Source organism: Hyla sarda, chromosome 9 (genome assembly GCF_029499605.1).
Source record: "Hyla sarda isolate aHylSar1 chromosome 9, aHylSar1.hap1, whole genome shotgun sequence".
Taxonomy (NCBI): Eukaryota; Metazoa; Chordata; class Amphibia; order Anura; family Hylidae; genus Hyla; species Hyla sarda.
Window position 1 is genome coordinate 27918440 of NC_079197.1, and position 26995 is coordinate 27945434.

General features: G+C 41.3%; 1 protein-coding gene across 2 annotated transcripts in view; it reads left to right on the plus strand.

Annotated features, from left to right (window-relative positions):
- Positions 1–17332: 17332 nt before the first annotated feature.
- PDZD4 (PDZ domain containing 4) overlaps positions 17333–26995 on the plus strand; it is a 155195-nt gene continuing 145532 nt past the window's right edge. The window contains exon 1 of one of the 2 annotated variants that reach the window (XM_056538325.1): positions 17333–17972. In XM_056538325.1, coding sequence (XP_056394300.1) covers positions 17913–17972 — 60 coding nt within the window. In that variant the 5' untranslated portion in view covers positions 17333–17912. The remainder of the gene's footprint in view (positions 17973–26995) is intronic. The other variant, XM_056538324.1, reaches the window with a different exon arrangement.

Here is a 26995-nt window from a genome sequence, read left to right on the forward strand (position 1 = left end):
CTTGTAAGACCATATTGCACTCTGAAAATCCGCTAAGCTTTGTCCTGTTTCGGCAAGACAAGCCAATACAAGTCTATGGAGGAAGGAGAAGGGAGCTCCGCCCACCAGCTCTGGGAGAACTATAAATTAAAGATGAAGCATGCGGGGCAGAAATCTGCTGAAAAATGCTATATATAAGTTATATAATGGGCAAAACGTACACTCACAGGGCAGTTTATCCTGAAAAGTCACCTAAAATGATGGCAACACTTTAAGGAGATGGTATATAAGTATATACTCCATATACTGTAATATTTTCTCAGAACTGGATCTTCTGCATTTCCAGGAAAGCATTGTCTTAGGAAAATAGATCAGAATCCTATTTTTATAGATTTCCTTCTTGATTAGATTCATGGAAGAGGCAGATATACTTTATATCTACTTCCCTTGCGGTTCCCTGGAGTCTAAACTGACCATACAAGTTTACTTGGCTTAAAGCCCACAAATCCTGGTTAAGTCCTTCAGACCGAGTTGCTTGACCCAGACTCCTACATTATCCAATCCATCTCATTAAATGCATGGCCCCTCACGTCTTATGCACTCACTGCCTTCAACTTATTGATTGTGCCAACGGCAATACAGATGCCTGGAGTTTTTCTCAAGCTTTCAGATGCCTCTAATCTTTAGTCATACTGTATAGCATAGAATCTGAAAGAAGCACAATATAGTAGTACCAAGTGTTCTTATATCTTAATGAAGAGAGAGAGGGTTTGTTGGAAGTGATTAGTTGAAGTGACACTTAGGATCACGGGGACGTATTTGGGGACCCAGCAAGTAGTATGCAGAAGAAAGGCTTTAAAGTCAATATAGCAAATTATAAATAAATGATTGATGATAAAGGGACAAAGCAGTAATACAGATCCTCCGACTACAGCTTATTTCCATCAGTATTAAGTGGTGATGATCAATAATCTTCTATTATCATCAGCTTCCAGGCTGTAAAGAATATCTTCTCTTTGTGCACTGGCTTCTTGAGGGGCTTGTGAAGGGGTTATGCCTAAACGTAGAAGCCAACTTGAAAAAGTAGAGCTTCAGTGCAAAGTCAAGAGACAGGAACAGTGTAGCAGCCAGAGCTTCTAATAAGATAGGAAGTAGATGTCAGACAACTAAGAGCATCTTCATACGGACATTGGGGGAATTTATCAAGGGATTTACACAGGATTTTTAGCGTATATTTGTCACAAAAAGTCACATGTGCGACTTTTAGTGGTACACCGGGCTGCACGATTTCTCACAATCCAGCTGTTTTACACGGCCGGCTGGGAACCATGAATGTAATACTATGGCACTGTCATTTCATATTCCCTGCCCGGAGCTGTGATTGGCCGAGGGGTCTTGGCCAATCACAGCTTCAGAAGGGAAAAATGAAACTACAGTGCCGTAGTTTCATATTCATGGTAGCCGGCTGAGGAGCAGAGCACTTCTAACCTGCGCCGCGTGACTACAAATCCTAACATGCCCATACTGTAAGGGCCTGCTGGGAATTGTAGTTGTGTGGTGCATACAGGTGACAAGCGCTCCAATTGGACAAACAGCCTATGCGCTTAAAAAAATTTTATGAAAAAAAACACATAGGGTTCCCCGTATTTCTATTCACAGCCAGATACCATCCAAGCAGCAACAGCCTGATGTTACCAGGGTGGGTGAGGACCATTGTTATTGTCCCTCCCCAGCCTAAAGAATGCCAGCTTGTTACCACTTAGGCCCAGGAGCTCCATTTGTGATGCTCAGGGCCATTTGGTACTGGCTCTTCCCAGCACCCCTGTGGCGGTGGGTACCGGGGTAATAATTGGGGGTTAGCGCTAGCTGTTTTTGGGGCTAATGCTAAGCCCTGGCTTAGTAATGGATTCCCTCAATAAGACATCTTCCACTACTAAGCCTGAAAATTACATTTTAAAAAAACACGACACATTAGAAAAAAAATGTTATTTAAAAAAACACTCCTCACAGCCCTCGTTAGCCATTTTATTAAAAGAAAAAAAATCCAGTTCATCTGCCATAATCCATCAAATCCGCCGTAATCCTCTGCATACACGGATCTGAAACGAAAAGAAGAAAAAAAAGCAAAAATATGGTAGGACATTTTTTGTTGCTCTCCACTGGGGAGAGCGCCCATGATGCAATGTCTATCCAAGCAGGGAGCCTCCAATTGGTGCAAAATTACAACTCCCAGCATGCCCAGACAGCCTTTGGCTGTCTGGACATGCTGGGAGTTATAGTTTAGCAACAGCTGGAGTCTCCCTGTCTGGGAGGACACTGCCAGAAGGGTCTGTTCACATTATACAAAATGGACAACGTGAACAGAGCCTCCGACTTATCGGCCTGGCTCACGTCTGTAGCTCCGCCCCTAATGACATCACCACTAGGGGGCAGCTGGGAGGTAAGGGGACTTCTTCATCTTCTGTATACACTATATACAGCTATCTATAGATAGCTGTATATATTGAATACCGCCCCAAGAATTAACCTACACTGTCCAGCAGTGTAAGTTAACTCTTTCCTTGCTGGGCTGGCGCATAGCGCACAGCTCAGCAGGGGGTTAAGTGAGCCAGCAATGTGTATACTGTATACACATTGCAGGCTCACTGTAAGTTCTTGCTGGGCAGTTATATCTACTGCTCAGCATCAGCTGTTCTGATGGCTCTGTAGCAGTGGGCACAGCTGAGTCCCGAAATTCACATCAGGAGGATCGCAACAGGTGTCAGGAGTGACACTTGCTGTGATCTGTTCCTTACTGCAGGTACTACTACTCCCAACATGGAGCACACTCTGCTGCAAGTTGGGAGCTGAAGTATCTGTATTAATAGACAGATCGCAGTGAGTGTCACTTCCGACACCCGTTGCGATCTGTCTATTAATGCAGGTACTACAGCTCCCAACATGGAGCAGAGTGTGCACCATGTTGGGAGTAGTAGTACCTGCAGTTAAGGTCACATCACAGCAGGAGTAACTTCTGACACCCTCTGCGATCCTCTGCTATAAGCTATAGAAGCAGTGGCAGCTGCACTTGTCTGGTCCCCTGCCCGTCCTATAGTCCACTGTGATGTGAGGTTATCTTCACTTCACAGATTCGTATATGCCGCTGAGAGCTGTGAGTGGATAACACTATCCGGCCAATTAAAGCTCTCAGCAAAAAATATGAATCTGTGATGTGTGAACTTCACATCACAGTGGAGTATAGTGTCGGGCAGGGGAACAGATCAGTGTGGCTGCAGCTGCTTCTATAGCTAATACCAGAGGATTGCATTGGCTGCGATCTGTCAATTAGTACAGGTACTACTACTCCCATCATGGAACAGTGTTCCATGATGGAAGTAGTAGTACTACCTACAAAAATAACATTAAATAAAATAATGTAAAAAAAATGTACTACCTACAAAAAAACATTAAATAAAATAATTTTTCCAATGTGTCGTGTTTTTTTTAAATTACATTTTCAGGCTTAGTAGTGGAAGCCGTCTTATTGACGGAATCCATTACTAAGCCAGGGCTTAGCGTTAGCCCCCAAAACAGCTAGCGCTGACCCCCAATTATTACCCTGGTACCCAACACCCCAGGGGTGCCAGGAAGAGTCGGTACAAAAAGGCCAACAGACCCAGAGCATAAAAAATGGTGCTCCTGGGCCTAGGTGGTAACAGGCTGGCATTATTTAGGCAGGGGAGGGCCAGTAACAATGGTCCTAACCCACCCTGGTAGCGTCAGGCTGTTGCTGCTTGGTTGGTATTTTGCTTAGAATGAAAATGAAACTTATGTGTTTTTAATTTTAATTTTTTAATTATTATTTAATTATTTATGCAAAAAATGTGTGTGGTTCCACGTATTTTCATTCTTAGCACAATGCCAACCAAACAGCAACAGCCTGATGTTACCAGGGTGGGCGAGGACCATTGTTACTGGCCCTCCCCAGCATTGATAACACCAGCCTGTTACCGCCTAGACCCAGGAGCGCCATTTTTGATGATCCGGGCCTGTTGGTACCAGCTCTTCCCAGCACCCCTGTGGTGGTGGGTACCGGGGTAATAATTGGGGGTTAGCGCTAATTGGGGGTTAGCCCAGGCTTAATAATGGACTCCATCTATTAGACAGCTTCCACTACTAAGCCTGTTAAGAAAATAAAAAACACCACATGTTTAAAAAGAATGTATTCCAAAAAACACTCCCCTACAAGCCCTTGTTAACCATTTTATTAATATTAAACAAAAACAAATGCTGGTCACCGTAGTCCGAAGTAGTCCTTTGCATACACGGAACTGAAATGAGAAAAAAAAAACATTAAAAAAATGTATTAGTACATTTAGGTGAAAAAGTGGTAATTTTAAAAAATAAATAAATACATATATATCGCACTTTTTGTCACAAATGCGGCTTTAGAGCAGAAAAGTCACAGAGGAGAAGAGGTGGTGTTACAAAGTGGTGTTCTGAAGTCATTTCTTGGTTCTTGCTTATGTATGCTAAAAATGTGTTTTTGCTTATGTATGCCAAATTTATCAACCCCCCTGGGATAGTATGATAAATGTGTCACACGTAAGAAACACACCATGGAAAACAGTGTGCGTAAGCCGTGTACGTAAGCACAGCTTGATGAATTCCCCCCATTAATTCTTGCTGGGAACTCGCTGGGCATCGTATGGTTGCCCTGGCAACTGCACCGAGGAAGGGGGAAATGTGGCTCTCTATGCCTCATCTAATGGATGGGTGGGAGTTGAACTTAACAGGTGTGCTTTAAGGATCTGACAAAGAGAGTCACATGACTTGAAATGCGTCATTGATTACTTCTCTGTGTTCTTATATCAGCTTTTACCTGTTTTGATCGCTGCATGTGATTTTATCCACTAAATCTGAAGATTTTCTATATTGCTGGCCTGCATCTTGACTTGCTTCATGGTGTGCTTTAAAGTATGGTCACATGCAGCATAATTCTATATAATTTCTGAACCGAAATTTACAATCTTGTAGATTGTGTTAGAAAATATTAAAGTATAACACAAAGGGTTAAAAGCTCTCCTAAATGTATTCCCGCAGAAACATCTACAATACACTGCAGATTTATTAGTCTGAGAAATCTGCAATAGACTACATATTCAAGTTAATGAGGAAAATCTGCAATAAGTCTGCAGCATTTCTGACAACACAATGGACATTTTGCGGACTTGACAACCTACACCTCAACTCAATTTCCCCAAAGATATTTTGCACACATTTTCAGCATACACATACCCCCTCCTTCTGTCAATGCTGCAGATTTTCTGCACCAAACTACTGTGCAAAAAAGTCCACAACAGATAGGTGTCCTTTTCTCTATTCACCCTTTATCAGCCAGAACAGAGAGCTGTCCTGTAAAAGTGATTCCCAGCCGAAATGTATCCATTGTATTGAATTACGTGACTTGACATCACAATGGATGACTTGTTACAATGTAATGTCCCAGTACAGGACATGGTCCTGTACTTCCCTTAGGCTCTATCAGGCTGAGATCCTCAGTAACCTGGGGGCTCCCCTGCAGGGTCTTCCCCTGTTGTTTCCAGAATATTGTTTATACTGCTTTAATGTATAGACAGGATCCTAATGTATAGATAGAGCAGAGGACCTGTGAGAGGTTGTCTCAAGGACCTGTAAGTCTGTCACATGTTGTGTTATGCAGTCACATGATTTGTTGTCACATGTTCTTCCAGAGAGCACCAGCTTAACTTATGACCCATAGCTTGACCAATGGGCTTTAGTCCAGCCCCCCACTATATAAAGGGGCGGCCATAACAATTCACTCTCTTCTCTTCCTTTACTGAGGACCAGCCAGTGCAGATATCTCAGTGCTAGTGATCAGCTACCTTGAAGGCCACAAAGCTACAGTCATTCCAGTAAGTCAAACGTCTATGTCTGCTGCACATCCTGCACATAATCAAGCCTCAAGATAATTGTCTCAAGTCTATTACAAGTATAATTGGTCAACCTCTCACATAATACCATCTGTCTTAAACTCAGTAAAGCCTCCATTAAACCATAACTGGTTGTGGACTCTCCTTTCCTTAACTAGCCATTGGAATAGCGGAAATACTGTTTGTGTGGTTCCGGTACCAAAAACCACTCTGGCATCACTAACACTAGGGGGTTAATACCATCTGACCCCACCACCTACACCGCTACACCCATGGTCCCACCATACATCGGTGGTCCACCACAACAACATAGAATTTTATGCGAAGACCGAAAACTACAAAACTTGCCCTACTTTTTACACAATAAAAGAATGATCAACACAAGTGGTGGTGAGGATCAAAATACTTCTTGAACAGATAACCCCACTTAAGGCCATATTCAGAAAAATAAACATATGGGGGGGGGGTAGGATTTATCGAAACCTTTAAATCATCTGCACAGCCAGGTTATAAAGTTTCTTTTTCTCTGTAATTTTCTGACACTCTACTCTGGTGAGGGGTCAGAGAGGAATATGGGTGTCAGCAGCTGTTCTCCTCTCTGTAGAAGACAAAATGCAAGCTTCACATATAACACCCGTATTCAGATGAGTGTGGCGCCGCCATGTTGCGCTTATAAGCAAACACCTGTGTGAGAACACATTAAATGGTGTCATCAGTATCATCTGCATTAACCTGTAGGTATAGACTTGTAGGCCCAGATTTATCAAACTGTATGAGAGAAAAAGGGGAGAGATTTTTCCATAGCAACCAATCACAGCTCAGCTTTCACTTTACCTCAGCTCGTTAGCTGAGCTGTGATTGGTTGCTGTGGGAAAGTCACTCTACTTTTCCTCTCATACAGTTTGATAAATCTGGGGCGTAGTGCTTGTGATACTGAAGAAAATTATATCTACCACCGCCAAATCGGTGACTCCGTTCGTCCTATATGCTTCTTTTTTTCAGTTCAGGGTTCGGGCGGGCGGGGGATGTTTGGGGTGTTTCCAAGCCCCCGTGCAGGGTAATGTCATCACTGCTTTGTCTTCTGTCTGCCCGGCTAATGAATATTCATAAAGCACCACCCGCATGCTCGCTCCCATGCAGACTAAGATGGCCGTCGCTGTGCCCCTCTTGGATGTATCCTGAAATTGGCGTATGCGCAGTAGCTTATACACATACAAAAGCCATGTGTATAGACCACCTAGACAAGCAATCTCCAAAACAGTTTGAAAATCAATGTCGTTTTTACATGTGGCTTTTAAAGTACATGTGTTTTTGGATACTTTTCTTGCAGGTTTGACTTTCATTGAGCTTCCAAGCAGAACCACTCTGAAAAAGTAACATGTCTCTTCTAGGGTCGCCACCTTTCTTGCCCAAAAAATACCGGCCATGCTAATTTGCATAATTAATTATATATGCGTGACATCACAGGATACACGTATGCAGGGGAAATTTTGTCCTATTCTGACCCCCTATAACTTTATTATTTCTCCTTATATGGGCCTGTATGTGGGCTCATTTCTTGCACCCCTATCTGTAGTTTTCAACAGTACCATTTTTGTTTTGATGTAACTTTTTGATTGTTTTTTTTTTTTTTTATTAAATTCGGGAGTTGCAGTTAGTTACTAACTACAACTCCCAGAATGTCCTGATACAGCCTGTGGCTCAGCAGCTGCCCCAAGCGAAAACTACAACTCCCAGCATGTTGGACTATATAGTATAGGTCAGTGTTTCCCAACCAGGGGTGCCTCCAGCTGTTGCAAAACTACAACTCCCAGCATGCCCGGACAGCCGTTGCCATTTTAAAATACCGGCCATTGCCATTTTTTAATATAAAAATACCGGCAGGGTGGCCAAAATACTGGCTGTGTAGGTAAAATACCGGCCAGGTGGCAACTCTAGTACCTTCTTTTGTTTTTCATTGCTGATTTTCACCGAAGTCAATGTGAGCTGGACACTGCATGTTTTTGAGGCCTTTTCAGGGGCAATTTTTAAGGCATTGTTGAGGCTTTTTGGGGGAGATTTATAAAAATCTGTTGCCCATAGCAACCAATCAGGAGCGATCTGATTGGTTGCTATGTGCAACTCAGCAAATTTTCGACTGGACAGGTTTTTTTTTATCTATTTGGACGAATGCCATTAGGGGTGGTGCAAAGTCTCCAGAGGGACTGGATTTAAAGTTAGATCCAAAAACAAATTACTACAACGCTCCATTGTTTGGTAAAAAAAATGTTCTCAGGCTTAGTTAATTTTTTCCCCAACCATTAGAACAATACAGTGAATATTTGTGTTTCGGTGAATGAATAGATTCAGAGCAGAACATTCAGAACATCCTTTGATGCTCGGCCCTCTTCACTTCTGTCTCCAATTCTTTCGGATACTCAAAGGACATGTGTCCATATTCGCCAATAACCTGTGATCCCAAGCTAAAATGATCTCAAATAGTACAACTGACCTTGCTGTACTAAAACATTTTGGGGCAAATAGGGTCCACATCCCTTTAAATGTTTTGGCGTGATGTGTTGTGCGATATTCAAAGAGGAAATTATTCGGTTCATACAGCATGGAGCATAAATGTCTCAGTACCAGCTGCTCTACACCCTATATCATCACAGACAGCAACAGAGCCTACCGTGCCAGACATGCCATTCTAAACACTGGCACTTAGAGGCCACAAGGGATCCCTAGAAAAGCAAGCAGAGATGGCATTTCATCAAAGTGGAGCCAAGCTCTAAAAAATCCCTGTTATACGCTACAGGAGATCTTGTTCCTTAGATGCTATTAGCAAATTAGATTATTTTGTAGCTCAATTGTAGTGTTGGGCGCAAATATTCGCATTTCGAATTTTGATCGCAAATTTGCGAATATTGCGAATATATTCGCTATATATTCAAAATTGCGAATATTCTCTTTTTTCCGCATATGTGCTTATTCGCGAATATTCGCATATGTAAATATTTGCATATTCCTTTTTCACTTGTGGGCCAATTAGAATGATGCAAATACACTTGTCAGAGGTTATCAACAACATCCCTAGCAACCAATAGGAAAGTTGCCCACCCCCTCCTTGTTTTCTTCCTCGAATACACAAATATGCGAAAATTCACATATGCGAATATGCAAATATTTGCATATGTGAATATGCAAATATAATGAATACGCAAAATATGCGAATATAGGACAAATATTTGTCTATATTTGTCTACTTAACTGTATCCATCTGTGTCTATCTATCTGTCTATCTATCTATCTTCTATCTCATGTCTATCTATCTATGTATTGTACATACGGGGGAGTGGCTACCTCCATGTTGGCTCTTGCACCCACCCACCTTTATCAGGTGTATAAGGTGTCTTGGATGTTTCAGATCCTACAATGCCTGCTGAACTGATCACACAGAGGCATATTCATAGTGTAGGGTCCATCCCAATGAGGTCACCTTACCGTGGTGGGGCGGTCCAAGCTATTTGGCCGCCAAATTGCAAGCTAAGTACCTCACTATTTCATAACTTCATAATTTTATATTTCCATTTATTGCACCATAGCTGTATAGCTTTTCATGTTTTATCTATATCTTTGTGCTGGCAGTGTGCTGCTGTATTCTTCTTTTGCTGTATATTTAGCCCAGCAGCGTGCACCTGTAAGCCAGGTCCATATAATAGTTTGGAATCAATAGTGCTGGCCAACTTATCCTTTTGTCTATCTATCCATCTATCTATCTAGAGAATGGAGGGGAAAGCAGCACAAACCAAAGTGTAGAAGTAAGCGGGGACTCAAATTTATAACCTAAATTACATTCTGCTGCTACCCTAACAGTATACTTGTTGTATAGTGATTCCTGTATGCATATAGGCAATATGGAAAGTACAAAAAGATGGGAGTTTTTTTTTGGAGAGCGCTAATGTTTGTCGATGTGAATCAAATGAGACGTGAGCCAGCACTTGCACAGGACTAACTTTTATGTAAAAAGAAGTCAAAGGTAAAAAAAAAAAGGGGACAATGCGTTTCGGCACACACTCGCGTCTTCCTCAGGTCCACAAAATTATATTTCGTAGTCCCGGCTGGGGTTCCTGTGGGCGGGCAGTCTCAACTCAATCTCAGTTAACACCTTCCCTAATAAAAGTAAGAATCAACCCCCTTTTCCCATTTAAAAAATAAACTGTGTAAATAAAAATAATTAAACCGCACGGTCAATGGCGTACGCGCAAATAAATTCTAAAGTCCAAAATAGCGTATTTTTGGTCACTTTTTATATAATGAAAAAATGAAAAAGCGATCAAAAACTCCGATCAATATAAAAATGATACCGATGAAACCTTCATATCACGGTGCAAAAAATGAGCCCACATACCGGCCCGTGCGCGGGAAAATAAAGAAAGTTATAGGGGTCAGAAGATAACAATTTTTTGTTTCTATTTTTTCTTTTTTTCTTCTTTTCTTTTTCTTTTTTTTTAGCCTCTATTTTAGCCTCTATTGTTTTAGCCTCTATTCACACATTATACAGCATTTGTGTTATTCTCACCCACATCTACACTATACTATTAAGCACATATATTAATTACATAAACACTCATATATAAGAGATTGCAGATATAAATAATACTGCAGTTTAATACAATACATTAACAGTATTTAGACTTTATTTATGTTTGATTTGTGGAATATCTGTTTTGCTTCATCTATATGCCGGCACTGGACTCCGCTGATGCGAATGCACATGCGTATGTATGCGCAAGCATCAGGTAACCGGACATGTGATTGATCATATGACATGGCCGGGAGAGCCGACATAGAGGCAACTATATACAGCTCAATGGCGTACAGGCTAAGCCAACCATCAAGCCATTCTTGACATTACTTTGACTCCGCTTAAGGAACTACTACTCTCAGCTGGCAAGGACCACTCCACTCATGCTTTGGGGCACCACAACATCATACCAGTGGTACATCTATCCTTTCTGCTTCATTGATTACTCAATGATTACCTATACTGACATTCACTTACACTGCATGCTGCCCTATACAGTGTGTGTGGTTCCCTGAGAATGTATGACACATAGTAGGCTTAGATACACCAGAAGCGCACAATAGGCTTAGATGTACTTGTGTCAAACACAACAGTTATCATTGTTCTCACACAAAATTGCAGAGAATTATATAGAAATGTCCATCTTTAGGCGCTGCTTCTTCCAACGAATTCGATGAGGCAGGTATTCATAAGAAGCTTTTTATTATAAAACCAATGACGCGTTTTGGGTTGAAAACCCTTCCTCAGATTGGCAGTCTGAGGAAGGGTTTTCAACCCGAAACACGTCATTGGTTTTATAATAAAAAGCTTCTTATGAATACCTGCCTCATTGAATTTGTTGGGAGAAGCAGCGCCTAAAGAGGGACATTTCTATATAATTCTCCGCATTTCTCGTGGGCAGCCCTTCACCTGTTCCCACGTCCCTACGGCATCGCAGCACTCCCGGACTCTAAAAAACCCTGTACTTAAACTGTCGGGGTGATATGCGCATTTTCATTGGGCTCAAGGTGAGCACAATACCTACCTTTATTATTTAGGAATTTGCATATTAAGGATAACGCACTAGGCGCCTTGTGTGGCTTTTTTTTGTCTCCCGTTTCTGGCTTAGATCAGTGTTTTCCAAACAGAGCGCCTCCAACTGTTGCAAAACTACAACCCCCAGCATGGCCGGACAGCCGAAGGCTGTCCGGGCATGCTGGGAGTTGTAGTTTTGCAACAGCTGGCGGAACCCTGGTTGGGATACACTGGCTTAGATACATTAAATTCACTAAAGACCAGCAAGCACTATATGGTTAACACAAGAGGTAGCGTAGAAAGAGAAAAGAATGCATCCTGTTATTGGGGGAGTATAATGAATTTAAGATGACTGTCCTTGTCCCCTTATCATTGGTGGAACCGAATAAAGATGTCTGCACGGTACATTAACTCAATCTCACAGCACAGCCCCCCATACTCCACGCAGGCAGACACACATCTCTATCCAACCAGAGAGGGGACCCGCAGGACATCACTTAACTTGGAGCATCCTGCAGAGAAGTACTAAATAATGCAAAGGAATCTGGATGAAATGGCTAACTGCGGCTGGTATAGGGCGACCCTACTGACGACTATTACACATAATATTAGCTTATTAGAGAGGTCAATTCAGCTAAAAATGAATAGATTGCCGGAGTGCAAGCAATATACCTCCCAACTTAGCATGTGGACTCTCAGAATAAAAGAGGGCTTGTAGAGAGACATGATGAACATCCAATATAAAATATTAGCAGGAAATAAAAAAATAAAAAATAAATAAATACAAATGTTAAATAAATAAATAAATACATAATTATTGGGTATTTCCCTTTAAATGGAAGACCCCTCATATTGGTTACTCACACACACATGAGCTTATAATGTTGAGAGTGTGGTGTTTCGGTGATTATCAAGTCCACAAAATGCCCTGTTTTCCATAGGACCAGTTCACACGTCCTTTTTATTTTTTTTTTTGCAGATTTTCTGCAGTCGGTTTTGCTACCTATTCAAGTCACTGGGCAGCAAAATGGGCTACAGACAAAGCTGCAACAAAAATAAGGATGTGTGACCTGAGCCTAAAGGTGCATTCACAGGTACGTATTTTTCTGCAGATTTTCTGCAGCTGGTTGCTACCCATTGTCTTCAATGGGCAGCAAAATATGCTGCAAAAAATCTGCCAAATACGCATCTGTGAGCGTACCCTTAGGGTGCCCTGTCCCATTTTAGTCTATGGATGCATAGGCATAACTACCAGACTAGAAAGCATGGCAACAGCTATGGGGTCCGACAATTAAAGGGGTCCATTTCTACTCAAAAAATGCTGCATGATCCCATGCTTTGACGCTGGACAGAAACTGTGCTGGATCGCCGGACCTATGTGATCAAAAAATCGTAATCCCCAACGTTTGAATAAGATACAGTTACTTGACAGTGGACAATAAAAGGGGGCAATTTTTATTCAGCTCCATTCTTAGTTTACAAAGTATGATAGTGTTTATTATCCCATACTGTGACTGTTTTTATTATTCCTGTACTGTGACATCACTGTTTATTATCCCTGTACTGTGACATCACTGTGTATTATACCTGTACTGTGACATCACTGTGTGTATTATACCTGTACTGTGACATCACTGTGTATTATCCCTGTACTGTGACATCACTGTGTGTATTATGCCTGTACTGTGACATCACTGTGTATTATCCCTGTACTGTGGCATCACTATGTGTATTATCCCTGTACTGTGACATCACTTTGTGTATAATCCCTGTACTGTGTTATCACTGTTTGTATTATACCTGTACTGTGACACCACTGTGTGTATTATCCCTGTACTGTGACATCACTGTGTGTATTATCCCTGTACTGTGACATCACTGTGTATATTATCCCTGTACTGTGACATCACTGTGTATTATCCCTGTACTGTGGCATCACTATGTGTATTATCCCTGTACTGTGACATCACTTTGTGTATAATCCCTGTACTGTGTTATCACTGTTTGTATTATACCTGTACTGTGACACCACTGTGTGTATTATCCCTGTACTGTGACATCACTGTGTGTATTATCCCTGTACTGTGACATCACTGTGTATATTATTCCTGTACTGTGACATCACTGTGTGTATCATCCCTGTACTGTGACATCACTGTGTATATTATCCCTGTACTGTGTTATCACTGTTTGTATTATCCCTGTACTGTGACATCACTGTGTATATTACCCCTGTACTGTGACATCACTGTGTTTATTATCCCTGTACTGTGACATCACTGTGTGTATTATCCCTGTACTGTGACATCACTGTGTATATTATCTCTGTACTGTGACATCACTGTGTGTATTATCCCTGTACTGTGACATCACTGTGTATTATCCCTGTAATGTGACATCATTGTGTATATTATCCCTGTACTGTGACATCATTATATATATTATTCCTGTACTGTGACTTCATTGTGTTTATTATCCCTGTACTGTGACATCATTGTGTATATTATCCCTGTACTGTGACATCACTGTGTGTATTATTCCTGTACTATGACATCACTGTGTGTATTATCCCTGTACTGTGACATCACTGTGTATTTTATCCATGTACTGTGACATCACTGTGTATATTATCCCTGTACTGTGACATCACTGTGTGTATTATCCCTGTACTGTGACATCACTGTGTGTATTATCCCTGTACTGTGACATCACTGGGTGTATTATCACTGTACTGTGACATCACTGTGTGTATTATCCCTGTACTGTGACATCACTGTGTATATTATCCCTGTGCTGTGACATCACTGTGTATAGTATCCCTGTACTGTGATCTGGTGTCCGTATTGCATACCATACCTTTTATGGTGGTCCCCAAAGTCAGAGTTACTATGTTCAGGTAGGGTCCCACAGGTAGGGCCCCTAGTCGCCTCCTCCTTCTCTAATTTTAAAATGTTTATGTGTACATATTTAATAATGTATATATTTTCATACAATGCATATTAGTATACTTACCTTTGTGGCGTCGCAGGACCTTCGGTCATGTGACTATGTTAATTCTTCTATAGTGTGTTGGAGGACCTTTGGAGGTCCTTGGGTCACATGATTACCCACAACCCTTTGTAAAGATGATTGACAAAAGTACTGGACCAATCAGCTTAAGGCCAGCCCCTGCCCATATAAGGGAGCTGCAGCCAATGATCGCTCTCTTGGGTTGCTGCTCTCGTGGATACCGGACTATCATATAATCATTCCTCAGGTCCACAGAGTTCAAGTTTGTGCGTCCTGTCTGTGCATGCTGTGCAGCGGTGCCCAGCATGCACAGACAGGACGCACAAACTTGAACTCTGTGGACCTGAGGAAGGTGCTTGTTAGTGCCGAAACACGTTGTCCTTTCTATTCTATTTCCAATAAACCTTTGTCCTGTGCAACCGTGGCTGTTTTCAGTTTTGTTCATCGCCAAGCAGACGGGCTCCACTAAAAAGCCCCCCTCTTTTCCTTTCTACCACTGTGCAGAGGAAAAGTTACCTGTTGCCCGTAGCAACCAATCAGATTGCTTCTTTTATTTTTAAAACTGCCTCTGAAACATGAAAAAAGCGATCTGATTGGTGGCTATTGGCAAATGGTCAACTGTTCCTCTACACAAATATTGATAAATCTCCCCCAATGTGTTACTATCTACTATTACTATCTACTTACCAATATTAGAATTAGAATTATTATTATAACTTCAGAGCAGTGCATAGGGGATAAGTACATTTTTGCCAACATTCTCCTTTAACTTGGCATGAAACTTTTTACTGGCACTGGAGGAGCTTTTCTACCGTGCACCTACACCTAGTAGAGACATTATGCTGTGCATCGAAATAAAGTGTCCCTGTCATTTTCAAAAACTTGTGACGTGTCACTGAAAAATGTCAAATGTTTGGACTGGTTATTCTGGGTGTTCAGACCCGCACCAATCTCAAGAACCAGCTGCCAGCTTGCAGATTATGGAACCCATCTCCTGCAATGAACAAGAAAGTGAATAGCTAATACACGTAAGCACGTGGAAGTCTGAACACACAAGCCCCGTCTAGTGTTGATCACGAATATTCATAATGCAAATCTATATAGGCACTTTGCGATTTCGCGAATATTTAGAATATAGTGCTATATATTCGTAATGACGAATATTTTTTATTTTTTTGTTTTATTTCCACTTTGCAAATTTTTATGCAAATTTTTATGCAAATTTTCGCATGGGAAAAAAAACAAACATAGCGAATATGCGAATGTTGCGAACATGGGACGAATAATCGTCAATATAGTCACAAAATATCGCGAATTCGAATATGGCCTCTGCCGCTCATCACTAACCCTGACCAGTCAAAACTTTTTGACATGTTCCTGTGAGATTTTAAAAGTTTTTGAACTTACCAGGGACTCTTTAGAGATCTGGGTGGGGGGAAAGGGCGCTTTGAAAAAGATAACTCTAATTGTATGATCATAGATAGATAGGAGAAAAATAGATAGATAGATAGATAGATAGATAGGAGATAGATAAATATCCATAAAAATAGAGAAGCTGCTGCAGCACACAGGAGTAGTGAAATCAAGTAGTTTTATTCCATTCCATAGCAACGTTTCAGCCGCATGGGCGGCTGAAACGTTGCTATGGAATGGAATAAAACTACTTGATTTCCCTATTCCTGTGTGCTGCAGCAGCTTCTCTATTTTTGTGGATACCTGTGAGCTCCTGACCTGAGCTATTGCCACTTGCACCAACAGAGATTGATTGATAGATAGATAGATAGATAGATATAGATAGATAGATAGACAGATAAATAGATAGACATGAGATAGATCGATAGATATGAGAGAGCTAGATAGATATGAGATAGATAAATAGATAGATAGATAGATATGAGATAGATAGATAGATATGAGATAGATAGATAAATAGATAGATAAATAGATAGATATGAGATAGATAGATAGATAGATAGATATGAGATAGATAGATAAATAGATAGATAGACATGAGATAGATTGATAGATAGATATGAGATAGATAGACAGGAGATAGATAGATAGATAGATATGAGATAGATAGATAGACATGAGATAGATTGATAGATAGATATGAGATAGATAGATAGATATGAGATAGATTGATAGATAGATATGAGATATATATATATATATATAGAGAGAGATAGGAGTGGACCTGCCAATCATAGGAATATCCCACCTACATTCAGCTGCAGGTTTTTACCCCTTACGTACAACTGCCCCCACCATTATTACAGTATACAACAAATTAAGCATTTACGGTATGTAACAATTTTATTAGAAAGAAAAAAAAATTAATTCACCCGCCGGCTTACCATGTTACCACCTTTGTCAGTGGCAAAGCTAGGAGAAACAAGTGCTGCATGCTAGGGACACCAACATGCCCCTTTACCTTGACCAGGGTATTTGGATACAGGATTAGGGCAGTGAATGGAATCTTTTGGTCTAGGTGCAGGACAGCCCGGTTGTGACTCCCATCACTAGGACTGTCATGCATATTTGTGAGGATGCTCTTTGACCTTGGTTCTATGGTGCCTTTTCTTTCAGCCATAGATTGCTCCTTGGGTATCCCTTGTCTCTTTACCTCTATACATTCCTTCATCCTGTCCACCCCCCCCCCCCCCCTACTTCCATGTCTTACATGGCCACAGCTCGGAGCTGCTGATGAAATACTCTCAGCAGTTCTCGTGCCTGTCTAACAGATTGGCTCTGAGTGTTACACCAAAGACCATCCATATTTATTAGCTACCTTTCCCGCTCTCCCTCCCTCTCACTCCCCCATCCCTCTTCTGCTCTCCCTCCCTCCTTCCCAGCAATGCTGATGCTCAGAGATACTCATAGGATAGAACGCATGTGTATGCATTCTGCAGCAGCCTGATTTAGCACAGGTGCCTTCACCATCCTCTGTGAACGCCTGGAGGTAGCATGGAGATCTAGTCTATTTGCTGTCCTCCTTGAGGATCAGCTCCAGGACATCTTAAGAAGGAACCTTATTTTCTACAGGTATTTATGTCCTGGTACCCCATTATCTTGGGTAGCATTGGAAGGCAGCCCTGGAGAAAAGACTACTTCATAGGGGGGAGGGGAGGAGAAGGTGCACCCCATTTCTGGAAGATGAGGGGGGCAGCTACTGCTCTTATCCTCCCAATGTCAAGCCTCCCCCCTGTCTGCCACTCTGTGCCCACAATGGATTACCTGGCCCCTTTGGATGGATAATTGACGGATCTTATACTTCGCATCTGGGTCCCCCTCAATTAGATTTGGATCCAGTAGACAAGGAATTGAATAGACATCTTTGACTGGAGATCAGACGAGATTGGGGGGGTATTCATCCCCCTTCCATCACAGACCTGCACCCTCTTCAAGCTAACATGGGATGTAACATGTGTGTGGTTCGGAAACCAGAGGAGCATTACAAAGTGATGCTGCAGGTAAGAAATGCAAATTGCGCAAGCATCTAAATGGTTAAAGGTGACAAAGATGATAGGGTTAATGGAGGTGTTAAGAGGCATGAGAATGGGGCTAGATGAAGCAGAGAGCAAGGGGCATGTAGAAGGCGTGGATGAAAAGTGCAGGCATGGTCAAGGCAATACCATATTAAGACAATAGAATAAACTAAAAGCTACAAATAATGATGCCTTAGGATGATCCAGGTGCTGGGAGAGGGGTGTGGTGAGGAGCGCAATGTGGTGTATATAGAGGGATTGGGGAATGAATCCTTATGTGATGCTGTCAACAGAGCGGATGTGATAGAAGGCAAGCTAGGATATGCTGGATGGGTAGTATAGTATCATATGTAAGGAATGCTAAATGTATATAAAGTACGTACCAAATGTATCAAATGCATGTACCAAACTGTAACCTACGCTGATGTATATATGTGATTATATGATATACACTATGTCTATAGGCCGTTTTTCATTATGTGTCCACACGCCAACACGCGTACAGGTTCCCACACAAGCAAGCATGCATACACGTGCGACGAAAAACACTTACGTGTCGCGCAGAACAGCTCACCTTGTGTAGCCAATGGGCTTCCGTATGGAACTATATGTTTGTTCATTATCCTAAACATATATTGTCTCAGCTTACTGTATGTTTAAACAAACCATGTACATAGAACATGTGAAGTACATAGAGCATCCTCCATGTAGACCATCAGTCCTTAAGCTAAGATGCATAGTGTTGGGGAAGGGTTTGTGATGTTATACATATAGAGGAATACATAGGATCATCTGAATCTGGTCATGGGGGCAATATGAAGGTGACGGAAATATTAAAGATGGAATGGGGGGGGGGGGGGAGTCACCAGATAATTAATTTAGTGGGTGGTCTCAGATTGGAATAGAGACTGTAATAATATCTTCAGTCATTAAGAATGGTGTCATATTATAAGACATTTTTGGTTTTATAAATTATTAGTCACCCTTATAATATTTACATCTGGCGAGTATACAATGTCTAATAATTGTCTATCTATCTATCTATCTCATATTTATTTATCATCTATCTATCTATCTCATATTTATCTATCATCTATCTATCATCTATCTATCTATCTATCTGATATATATCTCTCTTATATCTATCTATTTTCTGTCTATGCTCTATATCTCTCCACTATCCATTTAATAACAATGAGCACCTGTGCCTTATATAAGGGTAGCCTTAAGCCCTACAATAGTGTTTGCTATATGTCTAGTTCTATATAAATATATCACAAACTTTAAATCAGAATATCTTCTACCAAATTTCCTATGTCCCTTACCTATGAGCAGGTTACCACTCACTACATGTCCTGTATATGCCTCTATTATCTATTGTGCTTTTTTTCCTGTTCTCTTTCTCTAACCTTTCTCCTCTATCCAACCCCATCAGCCTTCTTTATGGCAGGGTCCTCTTTGGTTCAGCCTTTCACATATTACTCTAAACCTCTTCCCAAACCCAATTGCCATTGTCCGTAATGTAGTAACATTCCACCTTCCACCCAGGTCTTCCCTTATTTTCATTGGCATGTTATATTTTTATAGCTATTGTTCTATGTTCTCTAGATTCTATCTATCTAGCTATCTCATATCTATCTATCTATCTATCTATCTATCTATCTATCTCTCGCATATCTATCTATCTCTCGCATATCTATCTATTTATCTCATATCTATCTATCTATCTATCTATCTATCTCTCGCATATCTATCTATCTCTCGCATATCTATCTATCTCATATCTATCTATCTCATATCTATCTATCTCATATCTATCTATCTCATATCTATCTATCTCTCTCATATCTATCTATCTCATATCTATCTATCTATCTATCTCTCTCATATCTATCTCTCTCATATCTATCTATCTCATATCTATCTATCTCATATCTATCTATCTATCTATCTGTCTATATATATCTTCTATCTATCTATCTCATATCTATCTATCTCTCATATCTATCTATCTATCTATCTCATATCTATCTATCTCTCATATCTATCTATCTATCTCATATCTATCTATCCTTCCGCTCTTTGTACTTTGTTGTTCCACCACTTTTTGTACTTCCTTTGTTTTTGCTCCTTTCCTTCCCCTCCGTCTGTTTCCGTCCCTTGTTCGATCCTGCTTGTGAGGTTTTTACTGGCAATGAGAAGAGGGTTTTATTATCCAGTTAAAGCCACCTTAAATCTTCTCTGAGATTTCGCTGGCAACAGCCCATAATAATGAGTCCTGTGATTCCGGTCCCGGAGCAATGTGTGACTGGAATAGAAAGCTAGATCAAGGCAACTTGTGAGGAAGATGAGAGGGGACTTGGAGAGGATGAATGGAGTATGATAGAGTAATGTTACCCTTCTGGACTGACAATACTACCCATGTGGTACAGCATTATCCATGTTTAATAAAAGCTGTATGAGTCTATGTTCTATCAAGGCGGTTACTTCCATATTTATTGCAGCCAGCTCTTAATGCCATCTTTATGTCTACAACTTAAGCCGGAAAGTACCAATCCGTGGCTATCAATTCTAGCGTGTCATGTTGCTGCTATGACAACAGTAATTCCACCTTATCACGTCCTGCACTTGTATTATCATGGGTAAGAGTGCAGTTATCATAGTGATATCCAACCAAATTGCCAAAGGTCTGCGTGCTACATCTTGACTTCGAATTACATGTCAAAAAGAGTCGTGTACCAGACCAGGCTCTCGTAGGAGTTGTAGAAGAAGAATCAATGTGGTTGATCAGTATAATGTTGTGTAGACATAAAACTAACACCACGCCACACAAGAAAAGAGAATGCAATGCTTTACTTCGAGGATATGTTGTTAAATTGTTGCTATTTACTACATATTTGTTGGAGAAAAATGTTTTCTAGTAGAGATCTCATGCCAAAGTACATATAAGCATGTGCCAAGTTTTACCTCCGGCAAAATGGGCTTTAAAAAAAAGCAGCACTTGGGTTCAGCCCCTTAAACCCATAGTGGTGGAATGCCGCCAAGGGCATAAATGGAGTTTAACCCTCTGACCTAGCAGCCTTATGTTATGGCTCCTTGTTGGGGATCCAGGGTCTGTCTTTATATGAAAACCTGCATAGAGGAAACTTTTCTTCTAGGAGTTTGGTGCACTTCCGTGGATAATGTCCATGGAATAATGATAGTGGTCGTACATAATGTGAACTTAATGGAGCAAGAAGCTACTGAGATTGACTTCATCGAGGCCATTTAACACTGGTTTATGCCGATTGTTTTAACTACAAGGAAATCCAAAGCCGGCAATTAAAGTCAACTTACCAGGTTTCAGATTCAGTATAGAAGAGACTTTTTAAAGATTTGCATGACTATTCCACCTATGTTCCTACAATGAAAACCAACCATTTATTTGTCCTGATAATGGAGTACCAAGACACAGATAAACCAACCATTACCTTTCAAAATTAAAGATACTATATGACCCATTAGAAAAGCCACCACTCAGTCGAGATTGTATCTCTCATATATACACGGTTTATCTGTATGAATCCCCGGTATCTCTCTTACTGTAAAGCCCTGCACGCACTGCTACCATAGAAACTGCATGTACACACACATCAAAGACTAGGATGCTTCTCCTCAGGAGTTCTAGAATTAGAGAAAAAACAAGAAAGAAATGTTTATCTTCAGCAGAAGGGCTGTGGATATGCAAAAAAATAACATTTACAATAATTATATATCAATTCGTGAATTGATGTAGAGGGGCTAAAGGGAAGATCAAAATGCCTCTCCTCCACCATAGAGACTCTTTCCACCCAAGAAGAAGGATTGGTTTCCACCTTCCCATTATCTTTTGGTCACATATTGCCTTTATGCTTACTAACAATGCAGTACTAATAAAGAGACCTGAACATGTTCTAAATCCTCTAACTGGGTCCTTTAAGCCCACGGGCCCCATAGGAGTTGTATGCCTCTCAGGTGTTTTTGGCTTTGCTATCCTCTTCCTATGCTTTTCCAGACTTCTTGCCATTGATTACTGCCATATATGTAAATTAATGCTGCTCATCCTATATAGAAGGTATCTATATCACCATTCCTCCTGTGATCATCCTTTCTGGTTCATAAAAGAAATACTGTAATAGCCAAAAACTGAGGCGACTAAGAAAGGGTTGAAGAGACACAACTCTGCATAATATTGTAGGTTTAGGTTCCATTTACAATTTTTGGAAAACTGATTAGTACCGGTAATTCCTATTGGCAATAAAAGGGTATCCAGCCATCCATTATTCGATAGTCATATCAAAGACAACTAGGAAATGGGTGAATAGTGGTTTATATGGGGGCACCAAGCACCTTACCCCCCATGTATTATGTCCATATGCCCTATTGGGTCAAAAAGTTGTCAAGATAAGATAACCTTTTTAAATGGATTTTGTGTCTATTACAAAAAACATACACTGTGTATGTATTGAAGCCAAGCAAATGGCAAACCCATAATAGACAATGGAGTACAGAACAGAATATCAAATATCGGAATGGTGTGGATTCTGGGCTGAGTTTTATGTTGTGATGTATAATTTGGCTCCCAAGCTTTCACCTTTCCATTGCTCGTTCTTCAATCCCATTGCAGCACCCAGGGAGCTGTCCGCAGTGCTGAAAAGCTATAACAATAGGGCTGGCCGCACACTGCTTCAGAAACTCTCCGTTCCCGATGTCTTTTGCTTAGCAACAACTCAAATTCTTCTGGGAGGGAAGGAGTTAACTGGTCCTCCCTGCCGAGGACGCACCGCTGTTGCTATTTTAAGTGTAAAACAATAACTCAATTCTTTAATTAAGAGGTGAACTAATTGTATTACCGCTAACTCCCCGCAGGCCGATCACCTCCGTAATATTTAAGGTGGTTCGTGCAGATATGAGAGCGGCTTTGGTGTAGTCTTCGTACCCTGGGAACTAACTGGAGACTTATGGCTTGTCTTAGTAATAAGAAGGTTTATTAAGGACATGTATGGTATTTCTGTATGTAGGTCTGGTAATCTCAGTCACCATATATACATGCGACTCTATAAAGCGCCTCATCCCCCACCTGAAGCAGTGTTTTGACAGCCAGGGCTAAATGCTGATAGAAGATGTACACATAACTGGCGTGTGAGTGAGAATTGGAGTAAGTGAGTGACAGGGAGATAAGAGCACAATAAACTCACAAATCAAGAGGCATCCCACCCGCTACAGTAATGGCAGCAACTGAATGGCAGCAGTACCTTTCAATAGAGTTGTATGTATTATATGAAGTCATAGCAGTAAATCTGCCTAAGATGGTGTCGATCCCCCTTATGCCACCAAAATATCTCTGACCCACGGAGGCATGGATTTTACAAGGGGCCTGGAGGTGTTCTCTAATGTCTAAAACAGCAGATTCTTTAAAGGGGTATTCCGGGTCTATACATCTTATCCCCTATCCAAAGGATAGGGGATAAGATGTATGATCGGAGGGGTTCCGCTGCTGGGGACCCCCGCAATCTCGGTGTAGCCCCCGGCATTCTGTGCCTGAAGCTGCTTCCGAGATAGGGATGGCTGACAAGCCCCCTCCCATAGACATGAAAGGGGTGGGGGAGGGCGTGACATCACAGTCACACCCCCTCGTGACATCACGTCCCCGTCTCGGAAGAAGCGCTCGCCACAGGATGCCGGGGTCTGCACCGAGATCGCGCGGGGGGGGGGGCCATCGGCCAGACCCCTGCGATCATACATCTTATCCCCTTGTCTATGGATAGGGGATAAGATGTATAGACTCAGAATACCCCTTTAAGATCCTGTAAGACTTGTTTCTTCAGCACATCCAACAAATGTTTAACCGTATTGAGATCGGGAGAATTTGGAAGCCAAGTCACCACCTTGAACTCTTGCCATGTTCCTCAGACCGTTCTTAAACAAGGTTTGCAATGCAGCTGAATGTTACTAAAGGCCACTGCCATTAGAGTATCCCTCTGCCTTGAAGGTGGAGACTTGGTCTGTACAATGTATAGGTAGATGGCAGGTGTCAATATAACATCCACATAATGTCAGGAGCCAAGGTTACCCAACAGAATATTGCCCAGAGCAGTGTTTTCCAACCAGGGTGCCTCCAGCTGTTGCAAAACTACAACTCCCAGCATGCCCGGACAGCCGAAGGCTGTCCGGGCATGCTGGGAGTTGAAGTTTTGCAACAGCTGGAGGCACCCTGGTTGGGAACCACTGGCCCGGAGCATCACACTGCCTCTGCCAGTTAATTGCATTTCCATAGACTATCCTGATGCATTTAACCTTCAGGCAGTTGCACCTGGGCCCTGGTGCCTAAGGGGGCCCCAAAGAACATCTACCCCATAAGAGACCAGTATTATTATTAGCACATAGGGCCTTGTTGCAGATTTTGCATTGGGGCCCAGAAGCTACAAGTTACGCCTCTGCCTCCAGGTAAGCAAAGTACATGCACCCAGGCATCTAAATCATGTGAACAAATTCCTTAATACCCTCTTTCCTGTAGGTCTCAATTCATGTTTCACTATTAAACTCCATCTTTGATTAGTGTATTGTACTTCCTTATCAATATCAGTTTCTACTGTTTAGTCATTTTCATAGTGTTTCTGCTTATACATGGCATCAGTTGTGCTTTCATTATATTCTCATTTGTGACTTGATCATTCCACTCTGTGCTGTTATCTCGAGTGGGTAACATATACCGGAAGTCCACACCTTTTCACTTTGTTTTATAGGCAGCATCTGCCTGTTTGCAAACAGTCATGACTAAGGGCGCAGCACTGGCCCCAGAAACTCGTCAGTTGTAGGGGGTACTCTCCTCATGTTTGTTGTACTGTGACTTTTAAGTATTCTTCAATATAGTGATATTTCAGCACCATCAGCACTGGATCATCCTGTTTTGTGGCTGTAAAGAAAGAATGATTTCTCAGATCAAGCTGCTTTATTTCTTTGCTATATTGTCCAAAACGGATTCTCATGTTCCCATTGTTAGTGCTTACAGTGGTGGACAGGGGCCATCATGGACACTTTGACGTGCCTGTGGCTAAATAATCCAATACCTAGATATTTGCTGTGATGCCCAATCTGATCTAACAACTTTCTGTCATAGCCAGCAGGGACTTTCTCAGCAATTTGCTCTACAGAAGCCATTCTGCGGGATGGGACTATATAGTTTAGTCTTTACTCTCCATGTGTTTCAATGAGCTTTGGGTGCCCATGACCCTGTCACCAGTTTACTCATACCCCTGAAGAAGCGGACTTTCCACGAAACGTGTTGCATTGTGGGTAATAAATTCCCTTATCCTCAAGCACCTGATTGATCCTGCCGGTTGTTGGAGGAGTCTTCTTGGATTTCCATTCCCCTTTCTTGGATTACTTTTGGTAGGAACTAACCAGTGCATATTACGCAAACCCCACAAGTCCTTTCATTTTGGAGATTATCTGACCCAATCATCTAGCCATCACAATTTGGCCCTTTGGTCTTCTTCACTGGTAAAAACTACCTAAGCCAACCACTAGGAAAAGGTGTCTATCATTGCATTCTGAAAGTACCAGATGGCTGTATCCATAGCATGCTAACTCTTTATGGAGTTGTGGTAGTGACCACTTGATTCTTCATAGTCAATTGGTAAAGAGCTTGTGCCCCAAATCAGAGCCCCAAAAAGAAATGATGAGATTTAGAAACACCATTTCACAGATTCTTAGGGCAGGTCTAACAAATATACTAGACTACATATACAGCAAATTCCTTGTGTGTTTTTATAGGGAAACCAACTGAAGGTGCCATAATACTCCACCTAAAGCCCTTTATTATCATCAACTGAAGAGGTTGGATTTGCACTTATCATTTTTTGATGGTATATTCGTGCCATCAATTATTATCCATTCGGAACACCAACATAATAATCCTTGTGCAATTTCAAATCTTCACCAATATGAGCTTATTTTACATTATCCACCCAATATACAGTACAGCATGACATTATGGATATTCAGTATTTGAGGTAGGATGTTGTATTGCTGGGATTTAAGTTGATGTAGGATTTACATATAATGCAGTTGCATGCCCCCTATATTCTGCTCGTTGCAATGCCTTAGAACATTGTGAATTACTTAGTTTATTCTGTATACTATTTTTGAACCATGGGCTAGAAGCATACGGCATAACATTTTAACTGAAGTGTTTATGAATGCATTACAATTACTAGTATAAATATTACTTATATAATATCCAAATATTCAGCAATGCTGTACTGAAAATGTACACACATTGATTCCTGTCTAAATTGGGTCTCATCTCATATAACATTGATCACATTTTAAATGACTGTCCAGTTCTCTGAGGGTTGCACTGTCCGGATACTTTGGTAGACCCAGGCATTACCAAAAGAACAAGCCCCAAAGGTCCAGCATAAGACAACTCCATTTAGAGTTGGCTTTAGAGCCCATCACTCACTACTAGGGTCTATTATGGTTGATTCACATATAACCTTATTAGACGTTATTGATTATATGTCTTGTGTATAGACAGCAATAAAGTTTATGATTCAGGTTAAAGTGGACATGCACATGGATGAAGGATGGACCCTTAGAATGATTTCCTCTGGTGATATTATGGAACCCTAACCTGACACTATGAAATAAACAATGATGTGTAGTTAATAATACCTACCTAGCATCCAATCCAGCCTCTTCGGGGCCACTGCATCAAAATAGATAAATTGGGCGCCACCTAAACTATTCTGACAGGTATGACTATTACCATACTGCAAAATGCTTAAATATTTAAGGACTTCCAGGAATGAGCTGGTTAGAGTAATGGGGCAGAAGTGACACTTTACAGTACCCATTGAAGTCAATTGGCTGCCTGTGTATTGCACAAATGAACCCAATCCTTCAGGAGACAATTCCTTTAGGTAATAGCATTGGTGATATCGAAGTGCCAGTTCTTTTTTATTATGTGCGAGCTACCTCCTGTA